General features: G+C 37.8%; 1 protein-coding gene across 2 annotated transcripts; it reads right to left on the minus strand.

The window, feature by feature from the left end:
* Positions 1–3,093: 3,093 nt before the first annotated feature.
* Positions 3,094–23,364, minus strand: LOC107660889 (protocadherin gamma-C5-like). Of its 2 annotated transcripts, XM_016450322.1 has the most exons (5): positions 20,652–23,364; positions 12,620–12,678; positions 10,425–10,478; positions 7,405–7,502; positions 3,094–5,256 (listed from the first exon to the last, which is right to left on the minus strand). In XM_016450322.1, exons 1-5 carry the CDS (start codon positions 23,091–23,093, stop codon positions 4,988–4,990), a joined length of 2,922 nt encoding a protein of 973 aa, XP_016305808.1. In that variant the 5' UTR covers positions 23,094–23,364; the 3' UTR covers positions 3,094–4,987. The 2 variants fall into 2 exon arrangements, with proteins under 2 accessions (XP_016305808.1, XP_016305809.1); XM_016450323.1 differs by lacking the exon at positions 10,425–10,478 and having other exon boundaries at positions 20,652–23,363.
* Between the last annotated feature and the right edge of the window lie 3,592 nt (positions 23,365–26,956).

Below are 26,956 nucleotides of genomic sequence, written 5' to 3' on the forward strand. Positions count from 1 at the left end.
AATATTAAATAAATATTTTTTACAAATAATAATAGTAATAGTATTTGGTATTGAGAAGCGGTGATGGTGATTTTGGTTACAATGTTTTGTCATTAGATGGTGACAAGTGTCTGTCTTTATGAGTCAGGAGCAAAGACTTTTACCTTATTTTTACCTTCAGAAACACCTTGTAAGTGCATTGACCACATTTTCACGGGAAATTTCTGTAACAGTTGAAAGGGATACTAAGACAAAGATATCGCTTTCCTCAGTGGAAATTCAAACTAATGTTTTGTTCTGAATATGTGATTGATGCTGTATCAGATAAAGGAAATCTTGCTCAGTCCATCTCTCTCTACATAATATAATTCACTTAGTATGTTTCATCCTTATAGTTCTAAAGTGTTTTTTTAATTAGTAACAGAGGCTTGGGCTCATCTGTTAACTTCAGATTTGAATCCGTTGCAGAAGGAAGTAGTTCCGAACACAAAATGTTTTTTTTAAGACACTCCATGGTTCTATCTTATTTATTTACATACTGTACTTATGCCGTGTGACATTGTTCTATATCAGCACTGCTGTTATTACGGCACTCGGATCACAGCTGTGCTAACATAGAGCGCTAACACATGCTACTCGTGCGATATTGCTCATTTAATAGGATATTCATAAGGATATTAATAATTGTATATATAGTTAAGGCATTATGTTTGGGTGGAAATTAGACTGAAGCTTGATTGGTCAGCTTGATTATCAGATGATCTGTGATTGGTTGTTTGTTGCATTCCTCACAATTCTATGTCAAACCATTTGGGAAACAGTATGAGAGCAACATCCCAGAATATCCTAAGCAGCTGCTTTATTGCCTTGACAACACCTGTCGCCATGGTGCTGAAGTCTGAGTCTGTGTGTCTAATGCACTTTGGCCGTCACACTTTCACACACTCACACTCCTCTGAGTCTCGGTGCAGTGAACTCAGTGTTCGGCTCATACGGGTCTGTTTGGACATGATGGTTCTTAAATCAAATTATCTGTTTATTCACTCTCTGTGTGACGTTAATATCGTTGTTTCCACAGACTTTAATCTGTCCTCCAGATGCTGTTCACTGCAAGACTCTAAAATTCCACTCATATCAGAGACAAAACTACATTTTACTTGCTCTTTTGACATTACAGTTAGATGCACTATGTAGACATCCACAAAAGTCAGCAAAGTCTTTTTTAAATGGTGACTAAATAGATTTGAAAAAAAAAAAAAAGAATAAACATTGGGTAAGAAGTAATCTTATATAAATAATTGTTTGGACAAAACATGGGGAATTATGAGGATGTGTACATAATTTTTATTTAATTTAAAAATATATTTTAGACAGATTTAGTGTTTTTTTTTTATTATGTTTGCCCCCCCCCCAAATATCTGGATTTAAGGTTTAAAACGATTTTTTTTACTTTTTATCTCCCACTTCTAAAAGTGGTTTATATGTAATAAGGTTAACTACTCTCTCTAAATAGCTATTTAGTTATTGGTTACCATTTTTACATGACATTAACCTTTTTTAATAGTTTTCAGTTTCAGCAGTGGAGTAAGTTATTACATTGTGATGAAAGATTATGAAGGCAATAACTTTGTTTGGACTAAGGTGCACAGTTGAATGGTTCAGTATAACAGCAAGAACATATGAAGAAAGTAAAAGATTTGACTTTGATATTTATTTGAAAGAACTTGATCAGTTTAAAAGAGGTCATGAAAAATTAAAATACTTTTGTCACTACAGTTTAACATTTGTCATGGCAATTAAACACGTTTAAATTGAACTGAAGAGTAATAATGTGTAGATTGTGGCCTCTTTAATCCACTTTGTGATCCAAGTAGTGATCAAACTGTTAAAAAGAGGATTTCCTCTGATTTGCATTCCCGATAATCCTTCAGGAAAAGCTTCAAGTGTGTCCTCTTCTCTGATCTGTGTATTTCAGTCCTTCCCCCACATCTTCACTTTTCCACATGTCTGTATGTGTTTTGTTGGTCTGTCCTCTTTTTGCTCTGTTTGGATTCTAATCACTCCTTCCATTGGACTCTCTTGGAAAAGGAAGGGGTTTCCATGGTAACGCCAGCTGAAGTGGAAAAGACGTTTTTTGTAAGGGTGCTGATGCAGTGTGTGTGTGTCGGGTGAACAGATGGGCTGTGTTTTCTTTTTGTGCTTGAAAACAGAGTGATTTTTCCCTAGGGTTTTATGACAGAGAAAGTGAAGCACACGTTTCTTTTCGTCTCTGCTGGATTTTTATTGCCATCTGTTAATTGTCTCAGGCTAAAATTTGGCTGTGGCCCTAATCAGGCCGACTGTAGCAAAACAACTTTGACCTCTGACCCCTGCCGATCTCCACATCTCTTACATCAGATCCTGACCCTGATCACCTGTTTGAAACCTGGTGAAAGTCTTTCGTTTGTTGTCAAACCTCACAGCTGTGAAAACATTGAAGAATTGTTGGCAAAGGAAGCAGAGATTTGAGAAAAACACAAAGTCTTTGTGCTTCTGAAAGAGAACAGTGTTTCATCTATTATGCAAAATGCAGATCACTGAACCAAGAGTCAAATCGTTTAACTGCACAAACTTTTGAGGCCATTTAGACCACTGTAGAGAAAATGCACCTTATTCAAGATTGAACAGTGAACTAGAAGTAGATTCATACGTTTATTGAAGTTCAGTTGTTCGTTAAGGCAAATCAAACCCTCAGGAGATTATTGCTTTTTTTTTTCTCTCATTTTCCCCACTCTTTTAATGCTTTGGGATTTCACAGAACATTTATTATGCAAACTATTTAATTTACAAAGCCGGTGGGAAAACCTTTTATGGCCTTACATGAAAAATATATATATATTTTAAATAGCATAATGTTTGTGTATACGTGTGTTTGTGTGTATATACTGTATATATATATATATATATATATATATATACACACATACACGCACACATGTATTAAAATTGCTGTGTTTAAACATTTTTATTTCATGTGAAACTATAACTTAGATTCACCCTCATACAACTGTGCTATGGTGTATAAATTCTGAATAAATTCAAACTTTTACAACTGAAAAAAAAAAAGACAATAGATAATTTAAGAACCTTTTATTTGAAGTGTCAGTGTTCAGGAAAAGAAGAAAAAAAAATAATACAGCAATATAAATATTAGCATATAAAATGCAAGTAGCACACAGGAGCCGGGACTCAAAGCGTCTTATCAGAGATGTTACAGCAGGATTACAGCATCAGCAGACACACACAGATAATAGATCTATTCAGATTCTTCATATAGACATTAAGAAGCATTCTCACATGTAAGCACGACAGAGAGCACAAAATTAATAATGGAGGATTTTAGGTCTATTTGCCCTCCATTTTGTGTCTTTTCATGGAAAAGTGACAGGAAAAGAGGAAGATGAACACAAAAATATATGCATAACATCACAACTTCTACATCACAACTTCTAGACTAAGAGTGTGTCACTATTTATTTTCTTAAGTAAAAGTTAAACTCTTTATTTACAGGTGCGTTAGTTGGCCGTCATAGTACTAAAGAACTACATTGGTTACAGGGTGTCAAAAGTGTTTTTTTTTACTTTTTCTCCATTTTGATATTTTTGTGCATTTCTTTCTGTAAAATAAAATGACATTCCAGTAGTAAGCCATTCCTTTTTAGCTGATTATCTGAACAGGTTTCAAGGGTTTTTAAGGGCAAATTTCTATTTACAAAGGAATGTCATGCCAATGGTACGAGAACTGTTGTATTCAGAGGGAAAGTGAACCGGAACCGGCATTTGGATTACATTTATTTTCTAGAACCAGATTTCAAAGTTCTAATAACTGACTCTTTAATGACAGTTACTGTGCTTGTTGTACATTCAATGAGTGCAAGTTGCCTCCTAAAACAGCATCAATCATAACTGGTATTGGATTTTAACAGTATTCATATTCCATCCGTAATTACTTGAGCTTGATTGCTGCCTAGATCAGCGACTTACAAAGTCAGGAGGTTTTGTGACCATCAAAACAACAGATACTCACTGAAGGTATCATAACTAACCCATCTAATTACAACCAGCACTGATAAAGAGCTTCAACACTTCAGCATAACCTGGAAATACTGAATACTAAGGACGATATCCACTGCGGGCACTTGTGGACTTGTAACTGATTTTACAACGCTCCCATTATGGCTCGGACTTCATATATGCTGCATAAATATTCCGTTAACATAAAAAAAAAAAAGCAACAACAACCAAACTCTGGCTCAGTGATACACAGGGGGATCCATTCAAATACAAATCATCATAAAAGCGGATGGTTTAACTGCTTACCTCCTCTGTGAGAAAGTTGTAGATGGGTGTTTATAGATGTCAGGTGATATGGAGATTATCTATAGCGCAAAAAAACAGCATGCAGCAATAATCACCTGATTTGCATCTACTGTACATCAACACTTCTCCTAAAACGATCAATTAAAAAAAGTCCATAGTGGTATTTTAGCAAACAATAACAAAAAGCAAAGTAATCACCATGATGCATTTTACGAACATTGCAACATCCACAGCACTGGGCACTGTGTCTTTGTAGAAACAAGAATGTGATTGTTATAAGAATACATTTCCTCTTTCTGTCCAGATGTCAGTTTAACATGATCATGGCACAGTACTGTGGTAAATACATTATTGGCTTGATATACGCAGGAGTATAGTGTCACTTAGAAGTTGCATAAACTTGGCAAACACAAGAATGAAAAGCTAATTTCTCTCCAAATATCTGAACGTCTAGTGAATCAGGAAACAATTTTACAGTACTTAAAACAAATGCATGTGTGAAATAGACAAAGCAGTTAGAAGTGGGTCTTATTTTTACCCTAATTTTTTTCTCTAAATAGTTACAGATTTCCAGCAAACCTCAGAACAGCACAGAATGGAGCCGTGCAGCTATTTCAACCTCCCTAAACCTCATATCTACCTACGACTCTCTACTTCTTCTCTTTCTTGGTGGATTTCTTCTTGCTGGCGGGCGTCTGGGCGGCTTTGGGCGGCTCAGGTTGGGCAGCGGCTATGGCGGCCTGTGGAGGCGGCAGGGCCTGCTGGGGTTGCTGCTGGTTGGAGGTCAGGGTGGCGGTGCTGCCGGGGATGTAGACGTTCTGCCGGTAATCAGGGACGTGCTGCAGGGTGAACTGAGGGCTGTAGCGGGTGCTCAGACCCATGGTGCCTGGACCCAGAGTGTTGGTCGCCTCGCTGACTTCTGCAGAGAGAAGAGAGGTTTCTGTTAGGTGATTCTGAGAGGATTTCACACAGCTCCTGAACTCTTTTTGAAATAATTTGTTTAAATATGTTATGGTAAAAAAAATAGCAAGTCACCAAAAAAAGCAAGTCGCTTTGCATGAAAGCATTTGCTAAGTGAATAAACTATCACTGCAAAAAATGATATTCTTACTAAGTATTTTGTCTTGTACAAAATCAAGTACATATACATATCTAAACATTCTTAAATTAAGATAGCAAAATAATTTTAGATATTGAGGACTGTTTTCTGAAAACTGTATCAAAATTAAATGAGTTTATGCTTAAAATTATAAATATTATCTGCCACTGGGGTCAGAAAAAAAATAATTTAAACACTGAAAAAAGGTATGTTTTGTCCTGTTTTCCAATAAAAATGTCTAAACATACAGTACTTAAATCAAGATATACAATCTCATACTTTTTTTTGACTAAGATATGTGACCCTGGACCACAAAACAGTCTTAAGTGGCATGGGTATATTTGTAGCAATAGCCAAAAATACATTGTATGGGTCAATTTTTTTGAAAGGGATTTTTCTTTTATGCCAAAAATCATTAGGATATTAAGTAAAGATCATGTTCCATTAATATATTTTGTAAATGTCCTACCGTAAATATATCTAAACGTACTTTTGCTAAGAACTTCATTTGGACAACTTTTAAGGCGATTTTTCTCAATATTTAGATTTTTTTGCACCCTCAGATTCCAGATTTTCAAATAGTTGTATCTCAGCCAAATATTGTCCTATCTTAACAAACCATACATCAATGAAAAGCTTATTTATTTTTAAAAAAAATGGACCTTTATAACTGGTTTTGTGGTCCAGGGTCACATATTAAGTCCCAGTAAACCATCTATGCAACAAAGCTTATTCTACAAAATTTCAACCTACAAAAAAGAACAATGACAAATTCAAACAAACTGAGTGTTAATGGAAAACTGCTGAATGTCTGATCTCAGAACAGTGCTGGACAGAACAGTGGAAACAGTGACGCTCTCCAGCGGGAAACAAATAACTCAATAGCGTCTGTCTCAGAGTCTTTGTAGAACAAATATAAAATGATTCCACTTGCTTCTCATGTGTCTGTGTGAATGGCTTTAGGATCTGGCCAAAACAATCTGCTCTAATTTGCTTTTACATAAGCGGATGTACACTACAGTTCAAAAGTTTGGGGCCAGTAAGATTTTTTTTCCCCCTTTATTCAGCAAGAATTAATTAAATTCCACAAAAAAAGAGACAAAGACTTTTAAAATGTTACAAAAAAAATCTATTTCAAATTAATGCTGTTCTTTTGAACTTTCTATTAAAGAAAAGAAAAATGTATGACGGTTTCCACAAAAAATATGAAGCAGCACAACTGTTTTCAACATTGACAATCAGAAATGTTTCTTGAGCACAAATCAGCAAATTAGAAGGATTTCTGAAGGATCATGTGACACTGAAGACTGGAGTAATGACGCTGAAAATTCAGCTTTGATCACAGAACTAAATTACATTTTAACATATATTCTCATAGAAAACATTTATATTATAATAATATTTCACAATATTACTGTTTTACTGTATTTTTGAGACTTGGTGAGAATTAATGACTTCAAAAATGTGTTTTACAGGCAAAATATCAGTTTTCATTTAGAGTTAGTCTGTAGTCATAATTAGCTTTATGTAACAGCAGCATCCATTGAAATGATTAAGTAATACCACAGCAACTAAGTGAATGTGTGATGAGTCACTTTCTTTTTATTCCTGCTCAGTCACAGCAGCAGTGAAAATAAAGGGAAACATGAGAGAGGCTGACGTCATGCTGCTGTGTGTCAACAGCTTTGATGTGGTTTGTATAGCTATGGGCCACTGAACTCTGTGTGTGTGTGTGTGTGTGTGTGTGTGTTCCCACATGGACATCTGTGACTGTGCATGTGCTCATTCAACATGATTGTCAATCATGCATGCAACACAAACATATATGCAAAAATTAATCTGATTAAGATGTAAATGACTGAATAATCAGACAGCAATGCAACAAAGTCAATGTTTCTCATGTTTTCAACAATACATATGCACAATAGAATGCATAGTGATATAAAAGAGCAAGTGAGAGATTCTCACCGTTAGCAGCGGCCATCAGCGCCTGGAGCTGCTCGGCCTCGGTTGGAGGGTTGGGCCAGGGTCCTGTTCCCACGGCAACCTCAGGAGTGGCGGCAGCCCTGCAGAGAGGAAAAGGAAATAGAGTCAGCAAAAACAGAGGCCGTTCTGTACTGCTGCTATCAGCAACAGCTGCAGTGAGTGTGAGGCGCTTTGTGCCCTAATTTAACACACACACACACACACAAAATCCTCCATGTTACTTTTAACTGCACCATGTTGGAAAACGAAAACGAGCAGAGAATGAGCAGTAACAGCTGCTGAAAACTACAGCAAATGCACACAAAACCACTGAACACTTCCATGTGCTCCGACTTGATCATCAAAGGCTTGTTTAAAAACTCTGCAATTTGCATCCACGCCCTGATCGCACTAAAATTCACCTCATTACATGCACAAAGCTTGCTTTGCTGTCGGTAACCAGGAAAAGCAACAAATACACTTCCAATTTACCTCCATTAATTGCCCACAAACACAGGAGTTTAGTTTTGAAGATTACAGCTCCACAAACAGGACATAATGTGTTAATTAAAACATTAAAAACTTTCCTTTATTAGTAAAGGCTACATGAACAAAGGACAAAATCGCTGTTCCTCATAAAATAAAAAACATCCCGGATGTCTTCTCTGCGTGTGGGAAGAATAATGGAGATTCCGCATCCTGTTCCCAGTAACATCAGGAAACACACTACCCCTTCAAAACTTTAAGGATATTTTTTATATAAATGTTTGTGGAAGAAATGTCTTCTGCTCATTAAAGGGTTAGTTCACCCAAAAATGAAAATTAGTCCATAAGTTACTCACCCTCAATTCATCCTAGGTGTATATGACTTTCTTCTTTCAGACGAATTACTGAAATAAATGAACTTTTCCACGACATTCTAATTTATTGAGATGCACCTGTATATGACTTTCTTCTTTCAGACGAATCCAGTCGGAGTTATATTGAAAATTGTCTTTGATCTTTCAAGCTGTTTCATGGCACTCAGTGGGTGTTGCATGCATCAGTCCAAAAGAAGTTAAATAAAAAGTGCCCATCCATAAAAAAAAAGCATCGCACACGGCTCCGGGTGGTGAACAAAGGCCTTCTGTAGCGAATCGATGCGTTTTTGTAAGAAAAATATCCATATTCAAAACGTAATAATCACTTTAATGCAGCTTGCGCCAAGAGTTGTACACAAACTCTTTTTGTTGTACCGAAGCAGCTCCAGGCGGATGACGTATGAGGTCAGCGTTGCACATGCGCTGGTGAGTCTTGTGAAAACCAACGTTTGTTAACAGGCGCAAAGGAAACAAAGTTTCCTTACTTTAGCAAAGGAAAACCAGTCTCCTCTTGGCTTATATCGAAATCCTCCGACATTCTTCTTTACAAATCCTCGTTTTGTACTTCTAATAAGTGACCGTTGTTTTGTTTTGATCTCTCCCCTGCGCTTCTGTGTGCGTCACTTCTGAGTGGCGCATGCGCAACGCCGACCTCCATACGTCATCCGCCCGGAGCTGCTTCCAGTGTACAACAGTGAGCACAAGCCCCTTACCTAGGATGACTTGAGGGCGAGTAATTTATGGACTAATTTTCATTTTTGGGTGAACTAATCCTTTAAGGCTGCAATTATTTGATAAAAAAATATGGTAAAAACTTTAATATTAAGAAATATTTTTAAAATTAAAAATAGCCATGTTCTATTTGAATATAATATACTTTATTCCTGTGATACAAAGCTGAATTTTCAGCATCATTACTCCAGTCCTCAGTGTCACAATCATTAGAAATCAATCTAATATACTGATCTACTGCTTAAGAAACATTTCTTGTTATTAATTTCAAAAAGAGTTAATATATAAAGTGCTGATTAATATTTTTGTGAACTCAAAATAATTTTCTGATTCTGATCTGATCTGAGGAAAGCTCCTCTAGCACAGAGAGAGAATGAGATGCTAATGCTAAAAGCCATCTGTCTCTGAAGTCGTGATCTCGTGGGGTCTCACTTCCTGTCTTAAATGAGCCCAGCGGCTGTAAAACCCTCTATCATCACAGACACCAGACAATGAACCGCAGCGGCACAGCACAACATCTGCATACAAGACACGACCGCAGGACGGGTGGGAGAGGAGGCTAAAACAGACTCAAAGACAGGAAAGACATTGGGAAGAGAAAGAAAGAAAGAAAGCATGAAGAACAAAAACTGGAATTTAAGCATGTAAAGGAAAAAGTGACAGAAAGAATGAAGGGCAGAAAAACATTTGAGGAGGGAAAGACACTGTTTTTGCCAAGCATTTCAAAAGAGATGAACTCACAGTGCCAAGATGAGGGAAAAACAGGGTGATGTTGTTTTAGAGCGAATAACCCTAATGAGAACCAGAGCAGTGATTTATTCAGTTCATATGATGCATCAGTACTGAGATCAATCTGTCTTGAGACATTTGGGCCACCAGTTCAGATCCTTAACCACTTAACCATCGCCACTTTTAAACATAGAACAACGCAAACCGGGTTAACTCGCCATATCCTGGCCCAACACTTCAGGACGACAGACAAGATTTCCTGTTTAGTTGCATGAAGATAAGACGCCTCGTTTCTCCACAATCAGCATCTCATCACACTTGCAGGAAATCAGACTTCCTGTGGTCAGCATTATCACATCCTGTGGTCAGATAATCACTTCCTGTGGACCAGATTGTGAGTTGTATAAAAAATGTGAAAGGTATAGTCCAAGATGTCATTGTTTGTAGCTATTCATTCATAAAACCCCTTAAAAATCTTTACACAAAGGACATTGTGCAATTCCCTTCACGAATCCAAAACCGTGGGATGCGCTGCAACAAGGTCGAAGCTTTGTGTGCACAACTCTACACACTGTTTTCTATTCTATTCTATGAGCAGAACGGCCCCAGCGTCACTATTGGACACTAATGCAGCACCAATAGTCTCAGATGAGGAACCTGATCCTACAGGAACGAGCAGGGACTCTAGCTACACTTCAATACCTCAGCCTGCTCGGCGGCGTCCATCTTACATGTGTAGACTGGAGCTTGAAGGAACTGAAAGAAAAGACTGATATTAACTATGGTATTTTGGCAGAAACTAAGGTAAAATAAGTTTAAAACTGAAGCACTGTGTTATTTTAGTATCTTTGAGATACTATTATAGTTTTAATTGATATTTTAAATGAGTGTTAATGATATTTTTAGCTTAAATTGTAGCATTTTTATTTTATTTTTGTTATTTATGTATTTAGATTCATATGTATTTATAATTTATATTTATTATTTATTTATTTTATTTTTTTCTTATTTTAGTACATCAAGTCAAATGAAAATGAGAAATGCTGTAGGTAACTTGATAGGTTCTTTTAATATTTTATTTTATTTCAGTATTTATTTCACTATTTCAAGTGTTTTTTTTTATGGTTTTAGTTTTAGTTGCCTATACCCTGAAACTTTGAAACTATTTTCACTCAGAAATTGCAAGAAAATACCCAAATAATTATAAAAATGACAAGCAAGTAAATTAAACATGAAATTTTAAAGCAGAAAGCATACTCCAGTTACCTTTGTTTTATTTACAACTTCAAACAATTATTTTTTACAGTATAATAACCTTGCTAAAAACACACATATCTTTGGGCCTGCTGTCAGGGTGCGAACTACGGGGGAGCTAGGACGAATACCGAAGGCTCGGCTCCCCTTAATAAGACATGGGCTCCCCTGAAAACGTGATTTGTGAAATTTTGGGGGGTCTCAAAAAATATTGACAATGTGTTATTTTGACGTGCAATTTCAGTTTCGTGTAATGTGATCATCGTGGATTATTATGTGTAAAATTGCAAAAATATCATTCATTCATGCATGACGGCGATTTAAACCTAATTCACTTCAATAAAGATAACTATACATGCTATTTTTGTCATGAGCACAAGGTGTGGGGGCGCTGCGGTGCAAATTCCACTCATGTTTAGTACATGTTAACTCAAAGATTCGTAGAAAAAATATAAACGTTGGACTCTGTGGGCGATTCTTTGTTAAGGTAAGGCATGTTATTTGCAATTATGTGTTGTGGCTGGGTTGTTATAGGTCTGCGTGACTCTCGATGTCTTATGCCTAATTGAACGGAGGAATTATGGTATTCTTCTGTAGCCTGACGACGAGTAACTAGTAGTGCATACACTAGCTGTTATGTATCTTTGTAAGTCATTGTAAGCCCACGCGCACGACCCACCCGTTATAAAAAAAAAAAAACGTGGGCTCCCCCAAAGTCCACGGTATAGTTCGAACACTGCCTGCTGTGATATATGTAGCGCTGCCAGTTTAAACTAAACAAAAAGATTTAATTTCTTCCAAATGGATTCTTTCAAACTGGGTCCTGTCAGGCTGGAATGTGTTGTGTAACATCTGTTATGGAAACTGATGCGTCATGAACACTGGCACACAAGAGAATTTGGACCCTATTGGCTGCCTGTGACCAACCCCTCCCCCTAAAGAGCATCTGATTGGACGATTCGCTGTCAATCACACTGAAATAGTCAAAGCTCTTTGGCATCTTAATAGTTCCAATCAGTTTCAGCACAATGCATGACTATAACAGGCATTAGCATGGCAATAAACCTCAGTGTCCCGCTCTTTTTCTCTTTCTGGCCTCTCTCTCTTTCTCTTGGCAGATTGAAGTGTTGGGGGTGGAGGGGAAAGCGCTTGAAAAACAGCAGCCATTTTGTTAAGAGGAGAAGAACATTAAGATTCAGCACAGCTAGTTTCTTTCTCTTTTGACTTTAGTCTTTCTCTTTGGAATTGCATTATACCTGTCTTACATATAAATTAACAGCCTATATTTCTTATACACAAGCAAATCCATTATACACATACAAATTATACACATGCAATGTATGTCTTCTATTACTCTATACACACACATATATATGCACCTCAGTGTGTGGTAACCATTTATTCAATGCAAATGTTTCTGCTCTCAAAAGAGGTGATTTTCTGCCTTTACATAATGCAAATGTAAAGTGAACGTACGTGTGTGTGTGTGTGTGTGTGTGTGTGTGTGTGTGTGTGAGTGTGTGTGTGTGTGTGTGTGTGAGTGTGTGTGTGTGTGTGTGTGTGAGTGTGTGTGTGTGTGTGTGTGTGAGTGTGTGTGTGTGTGTGTGTGTGAGTGTGTGTGTGTGTGTGTGTGTGTTACTCACCCGCTGGGCCCGGGCCTCTGGTTCTGGGTGAAACGCCAGTCAGCGCCGGGTGGTTTTTGCTGTAACGAGACAAAAGGAAAGCATGAGTAATGACACATAAAAAGAAAAATCCAGCACCATTCATTTGCAAGTCTATTTGTGTGACCTTGCTGTTGCCATGAGGACAGAGAATTGATGTAAGAGTGTATCCTGAATGCGGTGACGGCCGTCAATGTGACCTTGAGGACGCAGCATGTGACCAAACCACAAGAACGAGAGACTTGTTCACTTTATTACATAGTGCCAAAGGAAACATGAGTATGATAAAGTCTAATATGATAAAGCAGCTTTGACAACTGACTTCTAGAGAGGTTTCATTTTAAATGGATGGGTGCTCAATAAGTTACGGTTATTTACACACACATATACAGAGCAGTTAATAATGACAGCTCATTTGAAACACGGCTGGGATGAGCAGGAATTCTAGCATTTCAGTCTGAACACACACACACAAACACACACACACACTCAGAGATAGTTCAGGATTGTTCCAGTGAGCGAGAAACAAGCTCTGTGACTAATTGGGCCAAAGACAGAAAGACCATTGTGATTCCATCCTCAGGACAGCAAACACTCAAACACACTGCATATTATCTCTTTAAAATATCACAAACCCCGAAATAAAAATACTTATATGATTAAAAAACCACCAATGACAAAAGCCTTTTCAGTTCTAGAATTTGGGATACTTTTTCATCTGCATTCTCTTATTGTGCAGTGAAATGGAGCACTGCCAAAATAGCTAATCAAGACTAAATTAACAAACAGTCTTACATTAACTGTTAGTAATTCACATGAAATAGAACTTAAAGCCCATTTAGTTCCATATTCTCACATATTTCAACAAGACAAAAGGCAAGACCATATACAAGAAACAAACAATACAAACACACAGGAAATATTTGCATCAAAAGCAACACCCACAAATGCCAGACAAACATCAGCTGAGCTCAGAGAATACACACAGCAGGTACACACATATGCTTACTGAACTATATAAATGGGGGCTGACTGTTTTATTTACATTTATACAAAATATTGTTTTATATAAAATGTGCTAAATGTGTTCGCATACACATCTATCTAGTTATCTATCACATCTATCTAGTTATCTCATACAATTTATCTAGTTATTGTAAAATGATACATTAATAATAATAAAAAATTTACAAAACTTTTGGGGACAATTTTGGTCGCAAAGTATAGCCAAGTAAACCATTAAACACACATTCGTAAACCTAATAACCTAATACCAACCTGCAGGGCTGTCGCTAGTGGGGTGAAAGGTGGTGACGATTATAGGGGCCCACGGCTGAGGGGGGGCCCCCCGCGATCTCAACCGACTGGCTGAGGCCAGCCTAAAAAGATGCTCAGGACAGCAGAGGGGCCACTGCTGCGCGTCATCACGAAAGCTTATCATTATCACGTGTTTTTAAGCCTTGCCAATTTAAACATTTAAAAGAGTTTAAAGCATTCAATCAGAAGACGCGGAAAAAATCAACTGAGAACTCGCACGCTGTGTTCGGTGCGCAGACGCACAGACGCTCAGTACGCACGAACAGCGAACCGAGCTCTACCTCGCATCCTCCTGTGCCTGAACGAACAAATACAAATGGCCAGTTTAAACATGCAAACACAAAAAGTTGTGAAAAAGCCCAATATAGCACCACAGCGCACACGCAGGGAGAAGCATCTCACAGTCCTTGAACCACGAATTGAGTTTCACCTCTTCTTGTTCTTGAACTGACAAATACATACAAAATACATACAAAAAACCTGTATCCTCGAAAAAAAAATGTCGGTTATGTGTCTAAAGTGAACGTAAACAGTTAAGAGAGAAATCGGATGTGTATCATTATAATGGATGCAAAGTGACCACGCCTAGTTTACTATTTTACATTTGATTGTTCGGTTTCTGTACCAAGACACCTACAAACTTGAAAAAAATTAAAAAAATACATCGTGTAAATAGCACAAATAAATAAATAGAACAAACATGCAAATTAAACCATTTTAAACAGGGCCCACGGGTACAACCGGCAACGGGCCCCTGCAAATCCCAGCTACGGCCCTGCCAACCTGTATTTTAAAAAAAAGTGTTTAGCATTTTTTAGATAGAACAAACATGCAAATTAAACCATTTTAAACAGGGCCCACGGGTACAACCGGCAACGGGCCCCTGCAAATCCCAGCTACGGCCCTGCCAACCTGTATTTTAAAAAAAAGTGTTTAGCATTTTTTAGATTTTTTTATATTTGTAAACATCCCTACTTTTTTTGCTTTTTTTGTCTGATTTAGACAACCTAACCTAATAACTAATAACCTGACCTATATAAAAAAAAAGTTTCAAATACATTTTTTAAAACAAAACAAAACAAAAAACAAAACAGTTATTTACTTACTTTTGGGACAAAAAAAATAAATAAATAAAAAATAAATAAATATATATATATATATATAGAATACCTCAAGCGTGTGACGGAAATGTTACGCCCCTTACCATATTGTGATGATGCCCTGTCAGGCCGGAACGATGATTCAAAAACATTAAAACCCATTATAAACGAGGCATTCGTTGCATCCAGTGGGGACATAATTATAATTAACACACAGCGCCTTCACGACATGGCGGCGGCAACAACAATACTACAGCGAGAATAAAAGTTATGCCTTCTTTCTTTGCGTGAACATTTGGGCGGCGTTATGCAAATCTTCCCACATAGTGACGTAGGTATGTGGGGGCGTGTTAGAACGAGCCATTTTAGGTAGGCGTGGCTGACTCTTAACTTTTATAAAGAATATCTCTTTGGATTTGAGACTTTAGTCTTTGCAACTTTACAGATCTTCTTTATGTACCAAGAGCTTGTAACACTCCAAAGAGAAAGGAAAAATTGAAATCTCATCATATGACCCCTTTAACCTAATTACTACTAACCTAAACTGTAAAAAACGTAAAAAAATTTTAGCATTTCTAGAACAATACAAAACAAAACTAAACAAAACAAAACAGTTATTTACATATAAAACATAGCTTCTTTTCCCCAATTTAGGCTATTTTGGGGACAATTTTGGTCACAAAACTATAGCCTATATAAAGTATAACTATATAAAGTATTTAAGTTGAGGGAAAAAAAATAATTTACAAAGTTTTAAATTTGTAGACATCATTATTTTTTCCCCGGTAATGTCTGTGAACAATTTTATTCACGAAGTAAAGCCAAATAGTCAAGGAAACCCATAAACACACAATCCTAAACCTCACAAACAGAGCACAGGTGACTCTGACCCAAACACAAACACGCCTCACTCTACACACAGAACATTACGCCAAACCACATAAGATTAATCAGAACAATCACAACATTAGTCACATTCAGGATCAGAGTCTTTCAGACAGTAATGATACCTGCATATCCTCATGTGTACAAAACACTCATTTGGCAAGGACACAAAGAGTTCAGAGTGAGTGAGCATGAAGGTTACATCCGCCTGCAGGAATGTCAGAAATAAAGCCAAATCTTCCATAATGAGGTATCTGGCTTTCTTATGAGCATATGTTTTAAAACAGTATGCAGTTAAAACAATTAACTTTTCAAACAGTACTGTTACATTGTTGCCATAAGACTTCACTATGTTCCCTTTCTAATTCAAGATTCACCATCGCCATGGTGATCAAAATGAGGTCACACAACTTGACCTTGCCACATTAACTCAAGGTCACAGCTGCAGGTGTGAAGTGTCCCTTCAGAAAATTATATTTCCATACTGAATATTTATACAAATAACATACAATAGATGTCACACTCCCAAACACACACACACACACACACACACACACACACACACACCAAATACACCTAAAGGTCTGTGTGACATCTGTAAACACACTAATGCTCTGCACACATGCTGAAGCAGGATGAAGCACACCTACTGTATGTATGAAAATACACACATTTGAACTATTGCAAAACATGGGTGTATCAAATCAGTCATGCTAAAACTTGAGCAGCAACAACAAAAAAGTATAATAAAAGGAATCATACTTACTCTCAATTCTATTTGAATGAGCCACATTCAAAGCCACTGGACTGCGATAAATTCACACATTGATCTTACAGATATAAGCTTTCATAGATGAATCACATGTTCTTATTATAACTATAATTCATAACCCTTCAGCCTTAATCTGTAGCTTTACATCTGGCACACACATATGAACCAGGAGCATCTGTCAGTATATCAACTTTGAAAGATCCTGTGAATTAACAAACTAGATTTATATAAGACATCCGTCCTCATAGATCACATGGAAAACATCTGTATGTGACATATATCCTGACCACACAATAGAAACATCCCTAACCATTTTCTACACACTGAACTGGAAGCTACCTGATTCCAGAAAGATCTATTTGTCTTTGTATAACTTGTAAACACTTTGCAGGCCGCTCTCTGTATAAACTGTACACACATTATCACTAGAAACAGAAGGGCAGATGCATGTCTAGAAACCAGTTAATTAATGACTTAATGTGTACTCTTTTGACTTGAACCACCTAGCAACCACACAGCTTAGTCCCACTAACCACAGTCTGATTGTACTGATCAATAGAATAAAAGTAGGACACTACTAGAGCTTCAGAGAAAAGCAATGGCAACATGATCAAAGTGAAATGGGTTAAACTAAAAACATGGACAAATTTGGCAGAAAGTCATGAAATATGTTTACTGTTATAACCTGACTGCAGAAAGTCAACAAATACAGAAAGTAACAAATCTTTAGACAGAGTGGTAGTTTGGAGCCTTGCCAACAGATTAGGCTCATAAAACTGTCTGGCATGTATTAAATTGGGGTTTTAACATAAATATTGGCATATAAACAGATGAATTTCCCATAAATTTGTCCAGGCCACATTACACCTTCAAACCAAAAAGTAAAGATGGAAAATTATAAAATTTTTACATTAAACATATTTCCTACAGATTTATTATTACTGTCATTTGTTTTGGATATTTTAATAGTGATTATTCTCATTAAATTCCGAATCAATATTTTAAAAATAAATTTCATGCATATTTTTTGCATTACAATAATGATAACTTGTAGTAGTTTGTGCATTAATTGTAATGAAAATGCAAGATATTTAATTGAATTTCTAAAATTAGAACAAAAGGTAAAAATGACGAATTATGACTATTTAGGAACATTTGACATTTTTTCTAATACATATTACTGTAACTTTAAAATTCTGAGCTGAGCTGAGTCATTCTCGTTAGATTCTTATTCGATATTTTGAATTTAAAAATACAATTTACTGCATGTTTTAAGCAATACAATAATAAAAAAAATTGATGTAGACTGTGCACAATTGTAAAGAAAAGGCAAGAAATTCTCATTTCTTAAATTCTAAAAGTTTTCTTTAAGCACAATATGATCTAGACATTTTTTTTTGACAGATTATGTGAGATTCACTCTTTAAAAAGTTATAAAGAAAGTTGGTAAAAGGAAAGTGAAAGTCAAAAGATATTTCTGACAGGGTGAAAAAGAAAAGGTAAGAAGCCATGAAGAGTAACTATCGCAGGATTACCAAAATCATTCTTGTAGGTCTAGAATCTGCTATGGACCAAGAGGACCACACACACACACGTCTCTCTGTCCTCAGGTCCATTAGTGATTCTTCCATCTCTATTGAAACTCACATGCCCGCCTCCTCACACACACACACACACACACACACACACACAGAGAGAGAGAGAGAGCACGTGTCATGATAGCAGAACCAGATGGCAGCCCAGCGACCCGAGAGACAGAACAACTCTCAAGAGACTTAGAGATGGGACATTAGGTCCCGAACGGAGAGAATGGGAGAAAGAAAGAGGAAAAACTCAATTTCTAAGGTAGAAATCATCCCCTACAGACATAAACACAGGAGATTACGGAGGAATTCCGTTTCAACAAACAGCAAACTTGTATGACATTTGACTAAAACTCTACAAATAACCGCTTCCCATGCTAAAGAAACACAGGAGGAACTTGCAATAAGAAACTGGCAAATCCTACACAAGAGGAATGAGAATTGACTCACTATGGGATATCCCAGGTCACGTGACTCAGACGTGTGGAATCAATAACATGAGTTCAGCACAACAGGAAGTCAGGGGTCAATGCATGACCTCTGGAATCCTGTTATTCCGCCACCTCTTTCTTCCACAACCTACTTCCTATTTCTCTCTCTCTCTCTCCATCCGTCATATTCCCGCCTTTTCCTTCCCCCATCCAAATCCTCATTTCTGTCTGTCGGTCTGTTCCTCTTCCTGTCCATCTGTTATCCATGTCTCTTTCAACCTCGCTTCAGAGTTTCTGTTCTGTGCACTCACAATGTCTGCTCCATATTTCTGTTCACATCTTTCATCTTAACCAGTGCACTCCAAAAATGTTTCCTTACTCAGATTTTTTTTTGTCTTGTTTTCCAGTACAAAGTAATTTATGTTTACTTTTGTACAATAAACAATTTTGGTGTCTCCACTTGATGTTGAATGTAAAATCTGGGTCTTGAAGCAAAAATAGTTGAGAACCACTAATCTAGATTTTTTTCTCTCTGACAACCATGTTTCCAAGTCTAAAATCCCAAAGTTTATGTTATTCCAATACTCTCTAAGCCTCTTTCCTTACTGTGACTTCATTTTCTCCTCCCTTCTTGTCTGCTGAAAATCCAGACTCTGCTAAATGCTTTTCTTTTTGTTCTTAATATATCTGCATCCTTTCGCTTTGTGATCCCACATCTTCTTCCTCTGTTCTTCCTCCCTCTTCCTGTTTAGTCACAGGACTCACACCCTGCCAGTCTGTTGCAGCTTTTGGAAGCAAGTTACTAAATCATAATAACGGCACTATGACGTACACTTGAAGCATATTTAACAAATTACCCAGCTGCTTCATATGAAACAAAACTATGCTATAAAACATCAACAAACTCAGAGAAACCCAGAGAAAACACAAAATAGGCTTCAACATGTGTAATAACCAGCTCTGAGGCTGAAACATTACCTGATATATTTTTTTCCACCTGTACTACCGGTCAAATGTTTGGATTAACTACAATTGTTTAATGTTTTTGAGAGATATCTCTTCTGCTCACCAAGGCTGTATTTATTTGATCAAAAATGCAGTAAAAATAGTAATATTGTGAAATATTATTAAAATTGAAAAATAACTGTTTTCTATTTGAATGTATTTTGAAATGTAATTAATTCTTGTGATGTAAAGCTGAATTGTCAGCATTACTCCAGTCTTCAGAGTCACATGATCCTTCAGAAATAATTCTGATATCTGATTTGCTGCTCATGAAACATTTTTGATTATTATCAGTATTGAAAACAGTGCTGCTTGATATTTTTGTGGAAACCGTGATACACTACCATTTAAATGTTTTGGGTAGTTAAGATTAAAAAAAAATCAATACTTTTATTCAGCAAGGATATATTAAACTGATCAAAAGGACCATAAAGACAATGTGACAAAATATCTACATTTCAAATAAATACTGTTATTTTGAAGTTTCTTTTCAGCCAAGGATCCTGTAAAAATGAATTTACACACACACAAAAAAAAAAAATCAGCAGCAGCAGGTTTTCAACATTGATAATAAGAACCAATAAGATCTGAGCACCAACATCAACTCGATAATACAGCACCAAATCAGCATATTAGAATGATTTCTGAAGGATCATGTGACACTGAAGACTGGAGTAATGACGCTGAAAATTCAGCTTTGCATCAAAGGAATAAATTCTATTTTAAAAGAATTTTAAAAAGTTATTTTAAATTAAATGAGCAAATAAATGAGCAAATGAGCTCATGAGCAAATGAAGAGCAAAAAGCCTAACAAGATGAAAAAAAAAAAACTTATCCAAACTTTTGAGAGGTAGTGAAAAAATCCATTAGTGACTCCACAGTGAAGAACCTGATTGGCTGTGGGGATGAGTATGCTCTCACCTCATTGGCTGAGTTCATTAAGTGCTTCCTAGTCAAAGTCATGTTTAGTGTGTTGTTATGACTCAAGATGGGAGTCTTGACAAACACAAAGTCACTCCTGCTGGAGAGTGTTGAGTAGCAGGGCCTGTAGGTCCTCGTGTGAGGTTCCTGAGGCCCTCCAACCACCTCCATATATCTAATGGGTCCATCAGTGTTAAGCTGTAGGTGAAGGTCCTTATGGGCTCTCTGCTGATAGGAGGGCCTGGAACGGAAGCCCGTTCTGGAGTAGCAGCACGTCGAACCGCCCTTGTGCCTGATGCACCGTACCAAGAGCACCGTCATGGTCAAGAGTGACACCAACGTCACGCAGCCCAATGAGATGATGAGGTACAGAGTGACGTCCGTCATTCCTGTCCCCTTGTGTGGCGTTATACGGAAGTCTGTCGATTTGTCCGGGCTTTTTTCTTCTATGGTAACCGTAACCGAAACGCTAGTGGACAAAGCTGGCTGGCCATTGTCTCGCACAACCACTATGAAGTTATAAGCTGGGTGGGTTTTACCACCCTGTTCATCGTCCATGAGTTTCTGTGCGGTACACAGTTCACCCGTGTGCAGTTCGATGTGAAATAGCGATGAATCGTCTCCTGGAGCGATGCTGTAGAAGAGCCAAGCGTTGTGGCCACTGTCGGGGTCAACGGCGACGAGCTTGTTAACACGATGACCGACAGGGGCACCGTGTGGGACGGTCAGCTGGAGCCCTGCGTCTTCAGAGTGGGTTGGGTAAAGGATGACGGGTGGGTTGTCGTTCTGGTCGACCACAAAAACATGAACGGTGATGTTAGCCGTCTGTGGCGGCGCTCCAGCATCGCGAACCTGCACTTCAATCTTGAACGCGTTCATTTGCTCGTAATCCAAAGAGCGCATGGTTAAGATATTCCCGTTCTCGGGGTTGATGTAGACGTATGAGGAAATGGGGCTGCCGTGGATAGTGGTCGGTAGGATGGAGTATGACAATCGGGCGTTGTCTCCGACGTCTGGGTCTAATGCCAAAATGGTTGCTATTGGAGTACCAGGAGCGTTATTTTCATCTACATCCACTGAGTAGGAGTTCTGCGAGAACGCTGGTGCATTATCATTAACATCTGATAAACGGACCGCAAAAGTCTTCTGAGAGGATAGCGGAGGCGAGCCGGAGTCCGTTGCAGTGACAACAACAGTGTACTCATCAATGACTTCTCTGTCTAGACGTCCATCGGTCACAAGTGTGTAGTGTTCTCCAAAGGCTGACTTTAGTTTAAACGGAAGCCCTTGGGATACTCTAAGTGTGACTTTTCCATTATCCCCAGAATCTAAGTCTTTCGCACTGATCAATGCAATAACAGTGCCGGTTTCAGCATCCTCCCGGATGGGGCTGGTTAGGGAGGTTAATGTCACCTCTGGAGTGTTATCGTTCACATCGATTATTTCCACTTTAATGTTGCATGAGCCCTCCATGGCGGGAGAGCCTCCATCCCTGGCTTGAACTGTGATGTCATACACATTTGCTTCCTCATAATCCACATCCCCCACAACATGGATTTCCCCCGATTGAGAATCAACACTGAACATTTTAAGTATTCTCTCTGGTGTATATTTACTGAATAAGTAAGATATTTTCCCGTTTATCCCAGAGTCCACATCAGTGGCATTCAGTTTAGTCACAAGCATTCCCGGAGGAGAGTTTTCCAAAAGATTAACCCTTTTCACCGGCTCATCAAACACCGGCGCGTTGTCATTCACGTCCAGAATCTTAATGAGCAGGAGGGTGGTCCCGGATTTCTCCGGCTGTCCTCCGTCCACGGCCGTGAGCGAAAGGCGAAACGCGGCCTGCAACTCCCGGTCCAGAGCCTTTTCCAGGACGAGCTCTGGAAACTTATTACTGTCGCTTTTAGTCTCCACGTTTAAAACAAAATAGTCGCTGCTGGAGAGGCTGTACGTACGTAGGGAGTTAATGCCCACATCGGGATCGCGTGCGCTCTCCAGACGGAACCGTGTTCCCGGAGCGGCCGCCTCGGAAATATCTAGTGATGAATTCACGTTTGGAAACTGCGGCGCGTTGTCGTTTACATCATCAATTTGAACAAGAACTCTGTGAATTTCTAAAGGGTTCTGTAGAAGAATTTGAAGGTGCAAAGAGCAAGTCGAACTTAAAGCGCAAATGCGCTCCCTATCTATAGTCTCTCTAATAACTAAGACACCGTTAGGATTTACCTCGAAATATTGCGCGTAAGATCCCGACACGACTTCTAGGTTTCTTTCAGCAATCCTCATCGCGCTGAGACCCAAATCCCTCGCTATATTCCCAACGACAGACCCCGGTTTCTGTTCCTCCGGTACCGAATAAAGGAGCTCACCGGACGCGATTGAGAGGTGCATGAGGGAGAGCGCGAGGCAGAGCACGGGCCACGAGCGTCTCCTCTCCATTATGTGCGATCCGGGGAGGGGAAAAGTTTCAACCTTTTCGTCTTACAGAATCCATATTCCAATTAAAGTGGCGCTACGATGTCGCGCGTAACGCAATCCGATTTGCGCGGAGTGAAGGAAGAAGTTTAACACAATTCATGACGGCTGTAAACCTTTCGGGAAATCACGAGAGGAAAAACAGTCCTCCATCTAGCTCTTCTCCAAAACTCCCTGAATTAGCTGCGCCTCCGCTGCGCAACAGGGCGGAGACTGAGTCACAAAGAGGTCCGTCCTAGTGCTCGCACACACACGCATACACGGATCACACACACAGAGCGAGAGAGACACCCACACACTTCTAGCGCTTGGGGAAACATTCACAGCTCAGGTCGACCTGTTTCCAGCACATATGCCAGTGATCCTATGTGGTTTAAAATATTTACGAGCCGAGATAAAGAGCATTAGAGACTCTAAGGAACGCTGCCAATTTGTGAACACGGCCACAGACCACAAAACCATTGAAAACTTCTACTGACATCTCTGGCAATGTTGCATTACAAGGTAATAAATATGCAATTGTATATTTTATAATGATAAAATACTGACGAGACAAAATACGAGAGCCATTTAATACATACAATATTCTATATTCAGTATTCAGTATTATACAAAATAATATTCAACAAGTCAAAACAGAATTACAATGACACGCCACTAGACGGCGCAGTTTTCCCTCTTTGCTAACTCATAATATTTGAATAGTGCCCAAAATGTTCTAAATATTGCTTTTATTTCACGGCAGATTATTAGGATTGAAAATGCATATTTCTAGGCCTAAAGGAAAGCAATTCCCACAATTTTAAATATGTTCTCAGGCTTTAAGAGCTTACTACAGATGAATTACTTATCTGTCAAAAAAATATATAATTCCAGTTGATCAAATACATTAATCTTAATGATATGGGTACCCATACTATATCTCACCCGCTGATAAATCTCAAAAGGACCAAAATACATCTATACTGATCATGTCCTTAAAGTCTGTGGTGCTGCATAGGCCTTACGCGAGTGAATCCTCTGATAAAGTTCAAATCTGTCTATATTTAATAAGACACAGAGGCACAACTACCCCGACAGGTATTCAGATATCTTTCTCCAAAATATTTTTTTTCACTGCAGCTTCCTGTCTACAGATGTTATGCAGAATAATGCATATCTTTCTCTCTCCCTCTGACCAATGGTGAAAGGAGGCTGGATGAATGTCTTGGTCTGTGCAGTTCTGCTGATTCAGAGTTTAAACCAATCAAATATTATGAAAAAAGGTGCTGGTTGTATAAAATATGTTGTTATTATATGTAGTCGATAATAGCAACAAAAAATAATAATAATGATAATGTAATAAACATTCAATATTTTTTATACACCATACTTTTATACTGTTTCTGTATATTTAAATGGATGTTATCATTGTCCTTGTCTTATAGAAAACAAACAAAAATGCAGCTATTGTGTAGTGTTTATAATTATATACAATTATATGTATATTTATTTTTTATATATTTATAATTATATTTAATTTCTTTATTATGACAACAATGTATTTATAAGAATTAAAGATACAGAAACTGCATAGTAGTTTATAAGTTTTGCACTGTATACGTCTATTTAAGAATGATGCAGATCACACTTGTAAAACATTTTTAATTTGATTGTTGCTATTGTGTGATTTAAAATGTGATTCTTTAAAGATACAAAAACTGTGTAAATATACTGCATGGTAACATTCCTATTATTTGTCAATAATCATTATTATTATTTTGGTATTTTGTAGTCTCTATAAATATAATGGTGTAAATCACTGATGCCACCTGGTGTGAATAAATCTTTATTTGCGCACAGATGACATATTTGTAGACCTCTTTAGAATGTATGTTAAATTATAACCATGTGACTGACAGCTGCACGTGTGTTTGTGTGTTATCTTTACTGCCGCCCTGTGGTGAGTTTCATGAACTGCAGCTCTGCGCGCACGCCTTCAATAGCAGGTGGGGAGGGGACGAGCGGAAAACACAGTACAGTACAACCGCATATACAGGCTTATGTATAAAGGACACAAAACAATACAAACTTTTTTCTTTTCTTTTTTTTACTTAATGACAAATGACAAATAAACACTCAAAAAACCCATAAAACTACTGTAAAAAAGCAAGCTGGAGGGCTGAAAGACAGCGGATCTGAAATGTTGCTAACAGAGACACTGAGAAGGAGTGTGATGCAAGAGCCCGTTTCAGCACTACAACGGCGGACAGCGACACTCAGCTAAACGCCTGCTGCTGCACGCAGCCAACACACACACACAGGCTCCATCTGTAATCCAATCAGCTCCCAATAAACCAGTCAGCAACCTCTTCATACAATGAAATTAAGCTCGATCCAAACATCAGTTCAGTCTTTTGGTATCACAGACTAACTACATAACATACTCAGACAGCTCTATCACATACAACAGCACCAGTCAAACTACAATGACGCTTAAAGTTTAATCAGTTTCAGATGTAGGCTGGTCTATTTTAAAATACAACAGTACAGTATTCAAAAACAACCACACTGAATATAATGAGAAAATATGAAACAAAATGTGACATACTATAAGGTTTATAGGGTTTGAGGTGCAATGAAACAGACCAGGTGATGTAGTAGCCTATCTAACTACTGTGAATATCATGTTTACTGCCAGTCAAATGTTTGGACACACATTCCTTTTTATTGGTATTTTCTAAACCTTTGAACAATACATTTCCTTATGTATCCACTCAAACAAACAAGCAAACAAACACAAATGTTTTGTAAAAATAATACATAGACCATTTGTCTATACAAAACTAATTGCAAGCTTTTAAGTAAAAGTCTTTAGAAAATAACGATTGTAAGATTATAAGAAACAAATTGATTCAAGTGTATCCAAATTGTTGACTAGCAGCATATATTAAAGAATACAAAATACAATGCAAAATATCTGAGTGGCTATAGAAAACAGATCTACGTTTTTACCTTTAGAAGTGGAATAATAAAATGTGTGTATGATTACACTATTTTTAAATAAAAGAAACACAAAAATAAAACACTGTTTGGATGAGAAATGTGTGTGTTTGTGTGTTCTTCAATGTTTTCTTACCTTGATTTGCAGACACGGGTATGGATCAGACACATGAGCAGGAGGAGAAGATACCACAGCATCAGCAGCAACATGAACATGAAAAAGAAACAAAACAACAGATTTCATTAGAGTGATGCAACAGCAGATGTGTGCAGGACCCTCATACTTACCAAACCCTTCAGTCTGCGACCTTTATCAGGTCTCAAGATACTTCAGCAAGAACAGAAATACATGATAATTTGTTTGTTAGTCAGAGATCGCAGTGAAAGAAAAAAAAAGAAAAGAAAGAACGTGCAAAGAAATACCTCTGATGAACAGTAGCTTAACAATTCAAACCTCCTTCATATTGCTCTCTCTCTCTTTTTCTCTCTCACAGACAAACACACACACACACACACACACACACACACACACAAAAGTATGCATTCTACTCATAAAATGGAAATAAAATATTATTGTAGAAGAATTATTCAAAGAACCATAAAGAAAATACACTAATTACTAAGAACAGAATTCCACTGATTCTCACTCTCACTGATACAGTCATGCTCTATATAAAAACACACATTTGTCCCTTCCCCCAACACATTAAACCTGAATCTCTGGCCACTACATTCCTCCATCTATAACAGGGGTGTCAAAGGCCTTCAGCAGCACCTCACATCATCACATCCAGCTCTGAACCTTTCACTGCCCCCCTGTGGACTCAAGATTAATGGTACAACCC

Source organism: Sinocyclocheilus anshuiensis, unplaced genomic scaffold (genome assembly GCF_001515605.1).
Source record: "Sinocyclocheilus anshuiensis isolate Anshui unplaced genomic scaffold, SAMN03320099.WGS_v1.1 scaffold1647, whole genome shotgun sequence".
NCBI classification, from domain to species: Eukaryota; Metazoa; Chordata; class Actinopteri; order Cypriniformes; family Cyprinidae; genus Sinocyclocheilus; species Sinocyclocheilus anshuiensis.

What these genes read in the sequence shown, in the direction of transcription:
- LOC107660889 (XM_016450322.1), bottom strand. Translation starts at nt 23,093, where the DNA reads ATGGAGAGGAGACGCTCGTGGCCCGTGCTCTGCCTCGCGCTCTCCCTC. An exon ending in TAATGAACTCAGCCAATGAG is followed by an intron (nt 12,679 to 20,651) that starts GTGAGAGCATAC and finishes GTCTCGTTACAG; the next exon opens with CAAAAACCACCCGGCGCTGA. An exon ending in GCTGATGGCCGCTGCTAACG is followed by an intron (nt 5,257 to 7,404) that starts GTGAGAATCTCT and finishes TTCTCTCTGCAG; the next exon opens with AAGTCAGCGAGGCGACCAAC.